General features: G+C 39.1%; 1 protein-coding gene across 4 annotated transcripts; it reads right to left on the bottom strand.

The window, feature by feature from the left end:
- Window positions 1-399: 399 nt before the first annotated feature.
- Window positions 400-16,515, bottom strand: LOC121297188 (heterogeneous nuclear ribonucleoprotein H-like). 4 transcript variants are annotated; one of them, XR_005947140.1, is made up of 13 exons: window positions 16,441-16,515; window positions 15,243-15,373; window positions 14,648-14,803; window positions 14,396-14,539; window positions 13,589-13,727; window positions 12,501-12,676; window positions 11,685-11,768; window positions 11,325-11,437; window positions 10,690-10,825; window positions 10,511-10,594; window positions 8,318-8,407; window positions 7,710-7,860; window positions 1,094-1,180 (listed from the first exon to the last, which is right to left on the bottom strand). XR_005947140.1 is itself a non-coding variant. In XM_041223298.1 (12 exons), the coding sequence occupies exons 2-12, from the start codon at window positions 15,325-15,327 to the stop codon at window positions 1,062-1,064; spliced, it is 1,326 nt and encodes a 441-aa protein (XP_041079232.1). In that variant the 5' UTR covers window positions 15,328-15,373; window positions 16,441-16,515; the 3' UTR covers window positions 400-1,061. The 4 variants fall into 4 exon arrangements, 3 of the variants coding, with proteins under 3 accessions (XP_041079232.1, XP_041079233.1, XP_041079234.1); XM_041223298.1 differs by lacking the exon at window positions 7,710-7,860 and having other exon boundaries at window positions 400-1,180; XM_041223299.1 differs by lacking the exon at window positions 7,710-7,860 and having other exon boundaries at window positions 400-1,180; window positions 11,694-11,768.
- Window positions 16,516-17,030: the final 515 nt, after the last annotated feature.

The following is a 17,030-nucleotide window of genomic DNA, read 5'->3' as shown; positions in this document are numbered from 1 at the left end:
TAGCGCGAACGCTGGGTGGTATGTACAGATTAGAAATATTCACATTCAAAGGAGTTTACAAGATTACAGACAAACTCAATTAAAAACATCTGTAGGAGACTAGGAGTGTATGGTAAGTTTTGTGAAGATTGATGAAGGTCGTTATGTTCCCCTGGTATAGAGCGAGACAGATACAATTGGTGTACCAAGGTCCCATTTTTAAACTGAGGACCCTGAAGGAGTTTTATTCATTTTTATTTATTTAACCTGGATTGTTGTGATTTTGAAGCATCTTACTATTTTAAATTGCAAGTCCCCCACACAACAAATACCTGAAAGCTATATAAAAATGATGGTGTTGGTACCATGACTAGAATGCTGTTGCCATGTCATACTGCAACACATTACTCATTCACGAAATTCGTTACTCAAGTTTATTAACTTTGCGCAATACATAGAATTACAAAAAAAACAAAACAAAAAAAAAAAAAAACACACCAAATTTTTACTTCCATGACAAAAGGTTTAAAATGTTTGCTCTGTATTGCGTCTTTAGGCAAGTTTCCACTGAATATTAAAAAAGCAACTCAACATGCTCTTCCACAGAATATAAAAAACCCACACTCCGATTTAAGGTCCTACACATTAAGAAAATAATGGCTGGAAATCCTTGCAGCTTTCAACTGAACATCAGTGTCCATATACATCTTCACCATATATTTACAAAAGCATGTCTGTTCATGCAATCAAAAAATGTAAGGAAACAAATCTTAGAAAATGGTTACTCTCAACACCCTATAATACTAAACTGAAGGCATTTAGCCCTTTGTTACTTACAGCTGAAAAAAAATGTCTATAGAAAGTTACTTACACAGAACAAAAGTGAATACCAGCAATTAACTTATATTTAAACATCAAAGGGTTAGGCTGCAGAGACATCTTTCATCCTTCCTTGGAAAGAATATTTTAAATGGCAACCCTGATTTCTAATACAATAAGCAAACCATATTAAATCCGTTACAGCAGAGCTGGAGTTTTTTTTTTTTTTTTTTTTTTTTTTTTCTGTCTTCCATTGAAGCTGCTCACATTCCCCATCCTCCACTCATGTTCATGCTGCTTGACATTCCAGCCATTCCATTCACGCCCACAGAGCCTCGGCTTCCACTTCCATAGTAGCTGCTGTTGATTCCACTTTGACTACCTGCAAGTACAAGAGCAAAGCTTTACTGACCCATTTCAACTCTTACTCACCACCATTTACTGACAAGGCCATCACGAAAATTTAAGCAGCAGGACCCACCTCCCCCCTTGTCAAGGAAACAGTCTGGCAACGCCTGCCTAAAACAGATATGCTTCAAGACAAAACTGGGGACACTAATCGGTTGTCTGTCGACAGTACTCAAGAGTCCCACTTATGTTAAAGACCTTACTCAGAGAGTGCCAGCTCAGAGGATCCTGCTAGTCTTATCCATAGATGAAAGCAGTCTTTATATTAAAAAAAAAAAAGGGGGGGGATTGTACACCACTAGCACAGGAAGAACACAATTAACTAGGCAAAAAAAAAAAAAGTTATATTGTAGTGCTGAGGCAAATATCCAACAATTGTTTAGATTTATTTGAATGCAAAATACACATTTCTGTGTGTGTTACAAATTAGTTTGTGTGAGACACAGATAGATATAATCTTTATTTTTATATAGTACCTTTCATAATACACCACCATCACAAAGCGCTTACAGAAGTAGGCTGTAAACTGTGCATTATATGCAGTCATTTGCAACAGGACATTGATTTAACATTTCATCTACACTTAAGGAGGTTAAGCGACTTGCTCAGGGTCACACAGTGAGTCAGAAGTAAGATTTGAACCGGTGATGTTCTCGTTACAAGCCCAGGACTTCAACCACTGGACCACACTTCCTCCTCTAATATAGGTATTAGCAGCAGAGGCAGGAGCTGGTCTTTGTTCTGTAGTTAATTCACATGGGTAAAGCAATGTCTTAATTTCTTCTGGGATATTTTCAACTTTAAAACAGTGTTACATATAATGGTTTTGTTAATATTTTGAAAAGTGAATATTTAAATATTAAACTAATATCCAAACATGACAACTCCATGTGTGTCCCAGCACTATTAAAAGTGTAAGCTACACTACCCTGAGGTTTTTTTTTTTTTTTAATCCCTTTCCTCTTTTTTTGACGGCCAGTCGTTTTGCAGTAAAACCAATGGAAGTTTAAAACCGAAAAACTGCTTTTTGTTTACTGTGACAAATAAGCTGAAGTGTTACTGTATCACTCATACCAATTAAACACAATGTAGAAAGAATTAAATGTATTAACCCTTTGCGGTCCTATGTTGGACCAGGTCTGACATTACAATTTTCCCTTTTCAGTCAAAAAGATGTAAAGCACAGGTCTTTAGTAGTTTTTTTCCCCACCGAAAATGCAGACAAAACACTTTTAAAACGGCCAAGTGAGACTGATAGGAGCCGAAACAAAAAGGACATATCTGTCAGCCTCATGCACCAGAGATAAGAAAAAACAGTTTACAAAATGAGAGGAGGCCATTCGGCCCATCTTGCTCGTTTGGTTGTTAGTAGTTATTGATCCCAGAATCTCATTAAGCAGCTTCTTGAAGGATCCCAGGGTGTCAGCTTCAACAACATTACTGGGGAGTTGATTCCAGACCCTCACAATTCTCTGTGTAAAAAAGTGCCTCCTATTTGTCGAATCTCCATTTGAGACCCCTGGTCCTTGTTTCTTTTATCAGGTCGAAAAAGTCCCTTGGGTCGACATTGTCAATACCTTTCAGAATTTTGAATGCTTGAATCATGTCACCGCGTAGTCTTCTTTGTTCAAGACTGAATAGATTCAATTCTTTTAGCCTGTCTGCATATGACATGCCTTTTAAACCCGGAATAATTTTGGTCGCTCTTCTTTGCACTCTTTCTACAGCAACAATATCTTTTTTATAGCGAGGTGACCAGAACTGAACCCAATATTCAAGATGAGGTCTTACTAGTGCATTGTACAGTTTTAACATTATTTCCCTTGATTTAAATTCAACACTTTTCTCTATTAAATGTCATTTGCCATGTGTCTGCCCTGTTCTGAATCTTGTCTAGATCATTTTGAATGACCTTTGCTGCTGCAACAGTTTGCCATGTACACGTGTTTCCTTGAATCCCAACTACATTCAGTTTGAGAATTAATCTTTTATGCAGGACTTTGTCAAAAGCTTTCTGGAAATCTAAATAAACCATGTCATGTGCTTTGCAATTATCCATTATCGATGTTGCATCCTCAAAAAAATCAAGCAGGTTAGTTAGACACGATCTCCCTTTCCTAAACCAATGTTGACTGTCTCCCAGGATACTGTTCCCAAGGTACTTTTCCATTTTGGATCTTATTATAGTTTCCATAAGTTTGCATATAATAGAAGTCAGGCTTATTGGTCTGTAGTTACCTGGTTCAGTTTTGTTTCCCTTTGGATCGGTATTGCGTTTACAATTTCCCAGTCTGTTGGTAAAACCCCTGTCAAGAGACTGTTGCAGGATCTTGGTTAGCGGTTTGTAAATAACTTCTTTCATATCTTTGAGAACTATTGGGAGGATCTCATCCGGCCCAGGGGATTTGTTTATTTTAAGAGCTCCTAGTCCCTTTAACACTTCTGCCTCGGTTATGCTAAAGTTATTTAAAACTGGATAAGAACAGGTTGACATGTGGGGCATGCTGTCCATATCCTCCTTTGTAAAAACTTGTGGAAAGTAATCATTTAATATACAGCACTGTGCAAAAGTTTTAGGCAGGTGTGAAAAAATGCTGTAAAGTAAGAATGCTTTCAAAAAGACATGTTAATAGATTATATTTATCAATTAACTAAATGCAAAGTGAGTGAACAGAAGAAAAATCTAAATCAAATCCATATTTGGTGTGACCACCCTTTTCCTTCAAAACAGTATCAATTCTTCTAGGTACACTTGCACAAAGTCAGGGATTTTGTAGGCATATAGTCAGGTGTATGAAACAAGTCATTAACTAAAACAAACAGCTGTGTAGGAGAAATAAAACTGGGTGAGGAACAGCCACACTCAGCTAACAAGGTGAGGTTGCTGAAGACAGTTTCCTGTCAAAAGTCATACACCATGGCAAGACTGAGCACAGCAACAAGACACAAGGTAGTTATACTGCATCAGCAAGGTCTCTCCCAGGCAGAAATTTCAAGGCAGACAGGGGTTTCCAGATGTGCTGTCCATGCTCTTTTGAAGAAGCACAAAGAAACGGGCAACGGTGAGGACCGTAGACGCAGTGGTCGGCCAAGGAAACTTACTGCTGCAGATGAAAGACACATCATGCTTACTTCCCTTCGCAATCGGAAGATGTCCAGCAATGCCATCAGCTCAGAATTGGCAGAAAACAGTGGGACCCTGGTACACCCATCTACTGTCCGGAGAAGTCTGGTCAGAAGTGGCCTTCATGGAAGACTTGCGGCCAAAAAGCCATACCTCCGACGTGGAAACAAGGCCAAGCGACTGAATTATGCACGAAAACACAGGAACTGGGGTGCAGAAAAATGGCAGCAGGTGCTCTGTACTGATGAGTCGAAATCTGAAATATTTGGCTGTAGCAGAAAGCAGTTTGTTCACCAAAGGGCTGGAGAGTGGTACACGAATGAGTGTCTGCAGGCAACAGTGAAGCATGGTGGAGATTCCTTGCAAGTTTGGGGCTGCATTTCTGCAAATGGAGTTGGGGATTTGGTCAGAATTAATGGTCTCCTCAATGCTAAGAAGTATAGGCAGATACTTATCCATCATGCAATACCATCAGGGAGGCATCTGATTGGCCCCAAATTTATTCTGCAGCATGACAACGACCCCAAACATACAGCAAAAGTCATTAAGAACTATCTTCAGCGTAAAGAACAACAAGGAGTCCTGGAAGTGATGGTATGGCCCCCCCAAAGAGCCCTGATCTCAACATCAGTCTGTCTGGGATTACATGAAGAGAGAGAAGCCACTGAGGCTGCCTAAATCCACAGAAGAACTGTGGTTAGTTCTCCCAAGATGTTTGGGCCAACCTACCTGCAGAGTTCCTTCAAAAACTGTGTGCAAGTGTACCTAGAAGAATTGATGCTATTTTGAAGGCAAAGTGTGGTCACACCAAATATTGATTTGATGTAGATTTTTCTTCTGTTCACTCACTTTGCATTTTGTTAATTGATAAATATAATCTATTAACATGCCTATTTTTGAAAGCATTTTTACTTTACAGCATTTTTTCACACCTGCCTAAAACTTCTGCACAGTACTGTATTTGCTATTTTTTCTTTATCAATGATTTTGCCATTGTATCAGACATTTAACCTCCTCCTTGAACATTCTCTTGCTGTTGTAATATTGGAAAAACATTTTGGAATTGGTTTTAGCCCCCTTAGCAATGTTCATTTCTATTTCTCTCTTGGCCTTTCTTACTTCCTTTTTGAAATGCGTTTGCAGTTCCATGTACTCTTCTGTGTACTTTGTTTTTGGTCCCTTTTTAATGCTCTGTAAAGTGCTCTACTTCTGTTAGTCTGTTTCATACCTTCATATTTTGCTTTTCTAAAATTGTAAACCTTAGCTTTAGTCTACTTTTGGGGTTTTAACAAGCACTTCAAATGAGACCATGTTGTGGTCTGAGTTTGCTAGTGGTTCTCTGACCTATTTTAGTTATTCTGACTTCATAATTTGGAAAGACTAAATCACTGCATGCCTCCCCTCTAGTCGGTGCCTTGACAAATTGTTAGGAAGCAGTCATTTGTCATTTCCACCATGGACACAAATAAAGGCGCTTCCGCATCCAGCGCTCAAAGAATATCACGGACATTTGCAGAGCTTTGAGGCGTTATGGTAATAAAATAATGGACTTGGGTCGCATTGAGGAGTTTGGTGATAAAATGAGTGATCAGGAGAGGATTTCAGTATGTACATCTATAAAAGAGGTATGTGAAATACAGCGAAAAAGAAGTGGGGCTTGGCTGGAGATGCAGCAAGTGAAAACCAGACAAACTAAACTCATTTCATTTCAGTACATTACAGTAAATTAAGCTGCCTGAAATAAAACTAATCCGCTCAGAGGCATCCAATCTAAAGCTGCTTTCAGATTTGTCCGCAGTACTCCTTTTGCTTCTTTTCCAGTTTAAATGGTTTGAGACCTCAATTCTTTCAATATGTTTGTATTCAGCTGTTTTAGGTCAGTTTAGAATCATTTAATGTTATTAATTACTAATAGTAATTCAGACAATTTCTTTTAATAAAACAAATGGTTTTGGTTAGGGTATACAGGCCAAGTGTTTGCCGATGTCTGGCAGAACCAAATCAACAAACTTGAACACCCAGATCAAGCATGAAGTCTTTTCACAACCTCTGACTTGTTATATAAGGAATGTTAATATAAATCATCTACATACAGCAAAGCGTGCAATGAGCTCCCGGAAATGCAGCCAGGTTAGTGCAGAGACTGATGATTCGTTTTCATAGTACAAACAAAAAAGAAAAGTTTCAGTTTGAGACTCATAACCGTTGCATCCCTAATATAAGAATGCAGTGTTTGAGCAAATCACAGTAATTGTTTGCTGGATTTGAGAACTTCCCGGATTTGCTTCTTGCAATGGGTTTGTTCTAGCTGATGTTAGGATAGCAGACCAAACTAAAGTTGTTGTGGATCTGTCACAGAGATGCCAACTTTTAAAAAGGAGAATATACTAGCATGTTCCGTAATTTAAAAAAGCATATTTATTTAAAACCAGTAGCTGCTAACTGGCATATAAAACTTGTTCGCTATAGTGATTAAACCAACTGTGATCAAACGGCTGAAAAATGGATAGAAGCTTTCAGAAATACTGCTGGACTAAACTGGTTCGAAATAAGATGGACTACATCAATTCATATTTTGAATTATTTTAAAATTGCTTTTTTCTGTGTTTTACTTGCAGCCTTGTTATTTGAGAACCTGTTTGATGATCTCTGCTTTCAATGCAACAGAGCTGCTGGTGTTTGAGTGGTTCATTTTTCTTGCTATTTAAAAGAATTAAGTATTTCAAACGACGATTTCCGAATCAAGAAAATGCAGCTTTGAATGGAGGGGACCGATGTGATCTGCAACAGCGAGCGGAATATTTTCCTCAACGATAATGACAAAATGCATCTCTGCCTGGCTTTATCACTAAAGTATCTGTCACTGAATACACGCCTAAACTCTGAATTAACAGCTGATCCTGCGTATCGCTTCCGTCTCCTTGTAAATTATCGATGCAAGTTGCAGTCACGACAGCCAGCTTCTTTAAAGATAAGTCTCTCTGTCAGTATTCATAGTAGATGTGAGTACTAGTATCACTTAAACACACTGACAAGTCAACTGGGATCTTGGGTATTGGAGGAAGGGGAGTCCGATACCTGCTTCTAATTATTTTAAACTGATACAGTTAGCAACGTGCAAGACGAATACTCACACGGCAGTTTCTGAAAGACCCCTATACTGCTTGCTCAGTAACATGGCTGTCAGTAATAAGAGCTTGAGGGAGCCAGTTAGAATGCCAATACAACTGTCAACAGTGGAAATGTAGATTTAGACTAATGAAATTATTAAAAAGAAATTAACAAGAAAATCTACACGTGGTATAACAAGAACTTAATGAACGCTCATGGAGTATTTTATTTATTTATTTATTTTTAAATAAAAATCATAGCTTAATACCTCTTTGGCATAACGCCGTAGCAGAACCTCCAATATAGTAGCTGCTATGGTCAGATCGTAGCAGTTGGCACCTCTGTTGCCGACCAATAGCTTTCGACGGTCGATTCATTTTTATGGCACGTTACATCATAGATTTGTTTACCATCCAGGCCTGCATTTGAGAGAAGTTGTACAGCGGTAGCACAGAGGCAATGATGTGTATCTATGGCCAACATTGATACACTGGAGTATATTCAAGCATTTGCACTCCAATGCTTCAAGTTCACCTGGGTTCAGTTTGTTTTTTTTGTTTTTTTACACCAAATAAAAAAAAGCAATAAGCATCTGCACATTGAAGGAACCTCTCAAACTCATACAGGTGGAGGGGCTGACCAAGGAGGCCTGGCTGTTAAGAACCCAGCTGATGGGCAGCGGCACTGGGGGTAGAATGGGATTTAGTATTTGCAGCTATGCAGCAAGGCCGGTACGAGGCACTTTCAAAGACTGCATCTACCTAGCCATACCAGGGGATTCATTGAAACCTATCTGGCTTACCGTACATCCATCTAGAAAAATCTCCACTAATAAAACAACCCCCCCCCCCCCCAGTCAACACTCACTGTACTCACCATAGCCGCCCATGCTGGTCTGGGTGCTGTAGCCGCCCGTGTATCCACCACTCAACGGCTGATTACTAGGGCCGTAAGTGGACTGGTTTCCTGAAGGAAAAACAAGGAAGTCAGCATGCATTAGGCAAGAAATTATACTATAGATAGTCACTGGATTCAAAACAGAGTATCCTGTATAGGAGAGGTATGATAAATACCAGTCACCTTACTATGGCGGTATAAAATCATGCAAGTTGAGGGCTTACTAAAAATGAAACACTGCAAGTTACTCATTTTTAAAGTAATTCCCCAAACACACAAAACAAAATGTAAATTCTAGAAAAATCACTTTCCTTCACAGAATATTTTAAACAAGTTAAAATAAGGGACAGCAATTTGATTTTAATTTGTTATAGAAATTCTTAGCAAAAAAAACTTACATAAGTGCATTTAGCTGATAGTAAAACATATTAGGAAATGACCAGGCATATTGCTTAACACACACATTTAATAAAGGTTACATTAGGGCCTTACTTAATTTACGATCTGCGGATCCCACAATATCAGCCTTCTACCGCAATTTGTAGCAGTGAACTTCTGCAAGCGGTACCTCTGCCTATTACACAATCGCAGGACTGGATTTTTACTTCATGGCACACACAATCCGCTACTGGAATTTGCAGCGTAGCTTGGGTTTCAAAATGGAAAGCGATCTCACATCAAAAGCAAAATGCCAGTCAACTGTCATATCCATGTTTAAATTGCAGCACTGTGGTTGTGTTGTACCCATGTTTACTCAGGACCCTCGAATTGTGCTATATTTTGAACTTGTCGAGGCATTCTCAAGTGCAAACATACCGTTGGAGAAACTGGATAACCCAGCCAGTGTTAAGGGAATTATTCAGAAAATAGCCCCAAACAGGTGCTCTTCCTTCTGCCAACAGATTTTGCCAAGATGACTTACCTGAAGTGTCTGAGTGACAGATTAGTAGTTTGTGACAATGCCACATTCTGTACACAAGAATATAATTAAATACTACGTGATCTACTTCCAAAGAAAACCTTTCAACGGCCGAGACTGATATGAGTAGAGAGGAAAAAAACAAAAAGGGGAGGCGGATCTGAGCAATACACAAAGCCGCAGCACCACAGAGATAAGACATAAATCAGACAGCTGCTTCCGCATCCAGCGCTCAGTCAGTATGCACGACTATTAAGAGGTATGTGAAATTCAGCGAACAAGGGGTGGGGCGGGGCTGGAGATGCAGTACCGAGTGTCCTGTTGATATGCAGTGCCTTTTAAGCCTGTTCTACTTTGAATAAAGTTACTTTTAAAACAGCATGTGTAAAATAAACAGTGCGTGTGAAATAAATTGGACCCGACGTGCCTGACAGGCACTGAATAAATGGACCGCTAAGGGTTAAGCTTCAAATATTAAAAATGATTACACATCCAAAGTTTCACAGAATAGATCTAAAACGTTTTGAAAACTAAATAACTTGTTCAAGCAAAACTTTGAGAATAAGTAGGCAGTAACTTTTGTCCGGTGCCAGTTAACAGTTTAAATGCATTCATTTATTCAGGTACATTTTTGTTTGTATTCCTTAGCAACCACTGGGTATTGTTTCTCAATGGTTATGGACTACTTGCAATACCCACCCACATGCAGACAAAAACTAATTGAAGGGAGGGAGTGGGGCAGGCTTGATAATTCAGCACCAGCAGGCTCTCTGGTGCTAAACTTTCAAAACAGTTTAGCACTAATTTTAAAAAACAAACTGCAACCCTGATAAGTGAAAATAGTAGCATTACTTACATTTAGGCTAATCTACAACTTCAGCTTTTTGCAGTGCTTTTTCTATTTCTTTGAGTTATATGTGTGATCTTTTCCTTCCTCACTATTCACATACCACTGTAAACCGCAAACTGGAGTACCGACTCACCCCTAATCCTGTATTACATTTTAAAATGGTGTCTGCCAGCTACAAAATGTTTGCAATTTTATGTTACTTCACCCAATCCTTAGTCATGGGATAATCAATGTTCTTGAAAGAGGTTAAGCAGTTTAAATGAAGTCTGACAGACTGTGGAGAATTTGTAACCCACACTGTAGGTCTTAGGATGTTAGATTTAACTTGTATCACACACAATGTTATGCCCCAAAGTAAATACACTCTAGGTTCCAGCCCAACAAACAGAAGCCTAAAACATACCCATTGTTCCCATGATCTGGTTTCCATAGGCACCATTATTTCCTCCAGCAGTGGAATTCAGGAAAAGCTCAACATATCTATGTTCTTTATGGAAAAAGAAAAAGAAGAAGGTTTAAGAGGTTAGAAATGACTCAGTTAGTGTATTCGTACCAGCTTATCTCCTGGTTTCAGGAACTTACGCATATTTGCTTTGTCTTTAGACATGGCAGCCACAGCATCCTCGTGAGTAGCAAACTCCACATCAGCCTCCCCGGTTACCCTGCCATCGGGGCCAATCTCTATGTGAACTCTTACTGGGTTCAGTGGTGAGAAGAACTGGAAGGAAAATCAAAACACCACAATTTAGCAGCATAGCATTAACAGTAGTACTCATGTGAAGTACAATAACAACTAAAAACATACCAATTGTGAAAACTGAGATCATCAGCAGAAGCTAAAAGCAAGCTGCACAACCAGTTTTCCAAGCCTTAAGCCCCTTTCACACTGGCACAGGTCACAATCCAGCAACCCACCTCAGGATCTGGGTTAACACGCATTAACCCGGGTTGAGCGAGACAAAATGCTTGACGCCCATTCGTGAGCCGACGCAATAACAAACAGCCATGCCTGCATGAAGGTTTCACTTCTTCAAGGAATGTTCATTTAACCACATAAGAAACATTTGCTCTAACTAATGTTAATGTTAAGATTTTTGTGGTGATGTGTCCAATTCACAAGTTTGATCAAAGTCTTGGGCTTGCCTGCAGTCTTATATTGAGGACTTATCTAATATACAGAATGACCCAGACTATTCATTGGAGAAATGTACACTTACATTATATATGTCTGTTTCTGTAGCACGATAGGGGAGTCCCCTCATGTGTACACAGTGGCCCGTGGTGCTCTGGAAAGAGGAAGTTCCATCCCCATAACGACCATCAGACACTCCTAGAATAAACAAAAAAGCAGAAATACCATTTCATGACTAGTTCAAAATAAACACACGCGTCTTCAGTTTATACAAAACGTATGACCAACCATTCTTTTAGTCCTATGGAGCATCCAACTAAATAAACCCCCAAACTTGTAAATATAAACATTGTAACATCTGTATATGCAGATTTACATTTAAGACTTGTGGCTTCCCTATCGGTGGTAACCAAAGGCATGAATAGTAAAAAAAAGTTCGACATGCCTTCAGTACCTCGTCCAAACCGCTGGTCGGAGCCAAAACCATAGCCATCACTGTATCCATTGTAGTCATCATAACTACCATAGCCTGAAAAACAAGAGTGATCAGCTTTAAAAACTGGTCTAGATGCCAACTAGGCAACACCTGCAAACGTGACCCTAACATTACAAAGGGCATAGAACTCAAAAAGCAAAATATGCAGCCGACGTATCCGAATCCTACTACAACCACCACGGACAGGCAACTAGTTGGTTGAGGATTTAAAAATCACCAACAAAAGGCCTATTCACACCAGACGCGATAAGGAGAAGCAAATCAGTAGTACCACAACAAAACCAAACAAAAAAAAAAGCATGTAGTTTTGATACGAACCATTCACTCTGCTTGCAGTGCGGAAAACAGGGAATTAGGGGTCTATTTTTGAAATTGTTCCAGGTCAGCTAAGGCACTGACAAATCAGAAGAGAGTCACCTATCACAACACACACACCTGTCACCACTGGTGTGAAAAGTAGCGTCACAGCAGAAGTATCACTTTATCGCAGGACAAATCGCATCACGTCCAGTGTGGTGGAAACACTACCCCAGTGCTCCCCATTGACTGAAAAAAGCAGAATACTCTGCTTTCTGTAGTCTGTTAGAACACTGAAGACAGCAAGAAGCATTCCTAACTTGGAACAAAAGGAAAAACACTACTAGCCTGTAGACTATGTAAACGAGTCTACTCTTCAACCAGTTAAACCCCTTCTCGTGTGTAGTGCACCTCAACCACCACTGGCCGACAGGTACGAGTGTACTGGCAACTTTAAACCTCACTTACCGCCACCATAGCCTCCTCTCCTCATTCGGTCGAAGGATCCACCACGACCCATGTTGTAACCCCTTCCTCCGCCGGGTCTGTCATAGGGCCCTGGGCGCTGCATTCCCATTGGTTTCCGTGGCGGCTCGTAATGGGTGCGCACTTCTGATCGGCTGCTCTTGAAAATTTCAATATACCTAAAGTTGTATATACAACAAAATTAGTGAAAACGTTTAAGCAATGCAACCAAACATATGTTCTCTGAATCAAACCAAATCTGAACGCAAAGTTTGTCAATTCCAGGACTTACTATTTTATATTAACACGGGTCCTCAATAAAATATAATATATATATTATATATATATATATATATATATATATATATATATATACAATATACATATACTATCTATATATATATATATATATATATATATATAATATATATATATATATATATATATATATATACACATACACACACACATATATATACAAAATCTCAAGTTCAAGAGAACCTGTCCAGGTACGCTTTGAAAACTTACATTGCTTAGGAGTCTACAGTTCAAATACTTTACATAAGTTAACTGGTGCGGGTGCATTTTCTATCTGATGAACAAGTCAAAAGCTTGACAAGTCACAGGACCACTTTCTTTTCAAAAAGATTATATTTTAAAGAGTTACAGAACTTTTCTTATGGTTACCAGTTAGCTTAGTTTATCAAAGTCAACTTGTGAACCTCTCATTAACAAACCCTACACTTCTTTCTTAACCTGTTAAACAGGAGCTCAGTTGTATTAGCAGGTGCAATACCCTTCTACCCCATTTACATTAAAGGATGCCTCAAGTTGTTGAATCCATGTTAATGCTTTCTTTGATAAAGTGAACAGGTGTGAATAGCAACTCCCGGTTTACTGTATGTAGTAGAGGGCAAGTTAATTTGTACAGCGTATAACATTAAGCCAATAAAATACAGGCTTTCTCCACTCCTACACTTAAAACTGCAAATACCTAAACTGTAAGGGAGGAAAAAAAGTGTATGTGTACCAGTCATTTGAAGTGTATACCATAAGAAAAGCGACTTAGCCAGCCAACCATCCATCCCCACCTGTGCCCTATTCTTTCCTTGTGTTTCTTTAGAGCCTTTTCAGCTATATCCTGTGAAGCAAACTGCACGAAGGCCTCCCCCGTACTCCTCCCCTGGAAGTCCACCGGCAATGTAATCCCATTTGGCACGATTTCCAACCCTTCAACCCAAGGACAAATAACCCCAGCGGGGGACATTAAATCACATGCCCAATCACAATGTTTACTTAATCATACATACCAGAGGGTTCTGCGACGAATACTGTATTGGCACATAGCCACAATGGTGTGCAGGTGAAAAACCCATACAGGAATTAAAGCAATTGCAAGCAACACAATGACACTGGTTCTACAATCCAAATTGTTTACTAGGACACCCAGTTTTGGTTTAAGGCAAATGTTTGTAACACATGGAGTGAGTCCACTTACAATGAACAGATGAATCCAAAGTATTCAGGACAACAGAATAGAAACATGCTCAGTTTACAGAACATGTTTAAACATAGGTTTTATATCATAGTAGTGGATCAAATGAGTATTATTTAACAATGGATCAAATATTTGCCAAAATGCTGTCTAAATCATCCAGCTGTAGAGCAGAATGACTAGCACCGATGTTTACAAAACTGACACTTAAGGCCAGTTTACTTTAACATAAAATTAGGGGTGAAAACAGTTCTAGAAAATAAAAGCAGTATCTATATAAACCAAGTTAAAATAAATAAAACTGCAAGCAATGTTAATTTCTAGCCTTTGAATTGGAACCTGCGTTTAAAAAGAATGTGATGTATACCACTACTTAGTGAAAACGACTAACTTTTTGGCATACCTGAGAAAAACTGGACTATTTCTTCTTTGCTGCAGCCAAACGGAAGGCCTCTGAGTCGGACCAGGCCATCACCCTCAGACTCAGGGCTGTTGGGACCAGTGTGTTTCAGAACCCAATCCATTTCAACATTGTTCGATCTAAACACTAAAATGGAAAGAAATAAGTTTAAAATCAACAAGATGCATCAGTCTTTAGCATACCATTCCCCCACACCCGACTGTTACAACTGAAATACTAAAATATGACGCATACCTTCCACATATCTATGCCCCATAGTTTCTCTATCTTTTTTAACTGCAATTTTCAGGTCTTCCTCCGTCTCCAGTTCAACGAAAGCCTCTCCGCTTGGCCTCCCCTCTCTGGTATAGGTGAAGTGGATGGCAGTAGTGTCATTTGCAATTTTGCAGTCTATTAAATAAAAATGAACACAGTAGTATATTAGCTCTCCAACCACCATGAATATTGGTGAATGGTTAATGATCAAAAGCAAAAGGGTAGCAGTTTATTCAAAGAAAGAATCACATGCTAAACTTTGTGCTGAAAATATTCAAAAACATTTTGAAATTCTTGGACTGGTTAGCATTAAGGCAAGCTTTATTCATATTAGCAGTTGCCTCTGCCACCTCATGCCTGACACTACATCCTACTGTGAAAACCAGTTAAAGATCCTCCTGTTCCAGAAAAGTAGTTATCTGAATCCTGTCCAACAGCTAACTAAAAGTTGAACACCTTATTAAATCAATGAAAGAGGCAGCTAGTAATTACACACCTGCATTTAGTTTAAGGGCATTTAATATTTTATTTAACAAAACTGTATTTGTTAATAGTACAGTGCACAGCCTCTTACCTGAGAAAAACCTCTGAACTTCATCAACTGAGCAGGACCAGGGCAGCCCACGAACACGGACAACAAATCCCTCACCTTCAGACATGGTTTATTTCTTATAGCTATTTCTTAACAGTGATTTCTTTCAAGTGCTGTAGAAATAAAACCAAGTCTTAGGTTAGTAAGGCAGGGGGATAGTGGATCGTTATGATAAAGACTTAAGACAGGACTAATCCTAAATTGCAAACTTTGTGCAAACCAACTAGTTTGCATTGGGTTGCATCACACGTGCAAACACTCAAATGACACTGGTAAAAAGTTAAAAAGCCTTACAAAAACTGCAAGCGTGTCAATTCTGGCTACAGCAACTGTACTAAATCTGTCACAAATACAGTTCACAACTGGATGTACTGTAGGCCCAACCTCACTGGCTCCCAAACACCCACCAAGAAACGAGCTGTGGCGCACTACAATACTTCCAAGATGATCTCTCCTGTAGTAGATGAGCACATACAACTTGATAAATACCACACGAGCTTTTAACTCTACCCCACCACCTAGGACTGCATTAACATTTATAGACCACGTCCTAGACTCAGCGAAAAACGAGGCCATTGAAACCCACTCAATTTAAGGCCTTACTATTTAGAAGGATATACAAAGTACTGTCACTTTAAACACGCCAAGAGAAATGTAAACAACGCAATTTCTAAAGAATGGAATTGGTTTTGTGTGACATTATCGTATACAGTATGCGTTTTATAAAGACGAGACCTTTACTTGAATCAGCGGTCTGTCGCCGACATTTTAGGTCCAGTCCGCCCGTGTAACTAACAATAATTTAACTTCGCAGCAGTGCAAAATGCGTCACTTAACTAAATACACTGCGGCTTTCATGTTAAATGAATTAATTTCAGAAATAATTGATAACGTGTACCAATTTTAACTTTGTTACAGACTACATGTATTAATGTACCGTGGTTTCTCCCCACTTCCTCAAAAAAAAAAAAAAAAAAAAAGCACACACAACCCAGAAAATAATGCACTAAAGATCCTTAGGCCTCAGATCACAAATCAAAAAGGATCGATTAATTTAAGGGAAAACGTAGGGAAATAATATCTTTATAAGTTTGGAAGAGTTGGTAATTGCACACATTTAACTGTACTATTTCACAATATAGCGACTATTACTTTAAATGCTAATAAAACGTGCTCTTACCTTCAGCCCCTGTTTGAGCGTGATCCTCCTGCTTCCACAGCGAACGCGTTTGCGCTTCACTACATCCGGGGCCGAGGCATGGTCACGGCGGTGGGCTGGGTCGGGGTTTGATATTTAATGAAACTGTTGACATTGTGTCTCAAACAAGAATCAGTTGTTATTGTAAACTAAAGGACAGTTGAGTCGTAATGGACAACACATGGTTAAGTTTCATTCCTTATGTACTGGATCGGCGTACGCGCAAGTATAACACTGCATTTCAACAAAATAAATACCTACATAGTGGTATTAGTATGGAGTTTAATTTTAGCACATGCGCTACATGCACACAGTTTTGCACTTCTCTTCTGTTCAATTATCCAATCCCATAATACGAATCTTGGTTGTGGTGTCTAATTTGACAGTTTACAAAAATCTAATTATTATAATTAACCAAAACACACAAAGAATAGGAGCCCAGATAAGCGCCGACTACAGTCGAGTGGCCTACCAAAATAACTTATTAACTTCAGCATACCGCAGAAGAAAGACCAATAAAGCCAGCGTGACGCTGATTTTGGTACCCCATGCAATTCTGCATCCCTTGTGAT

This window comes from Polyodon spathula, chromosome 22 (genome assembly GCF_017654505.1).
Source record: "Polyodon spathula isolate WHYD16114869_AA chromosome 22, ASM1765450v1, whole genome shotgun sequence".
Classification (NCBI taxonomy): Eukaryota; Metazoa; Chordata; class Actinopteri; order Acipenseriformes; family Polyodontidae; genus Polyodon; species Polyodon spathula.
This window is presented reverse-complemented; position numbering and strand designations above follow the sequence as displayed.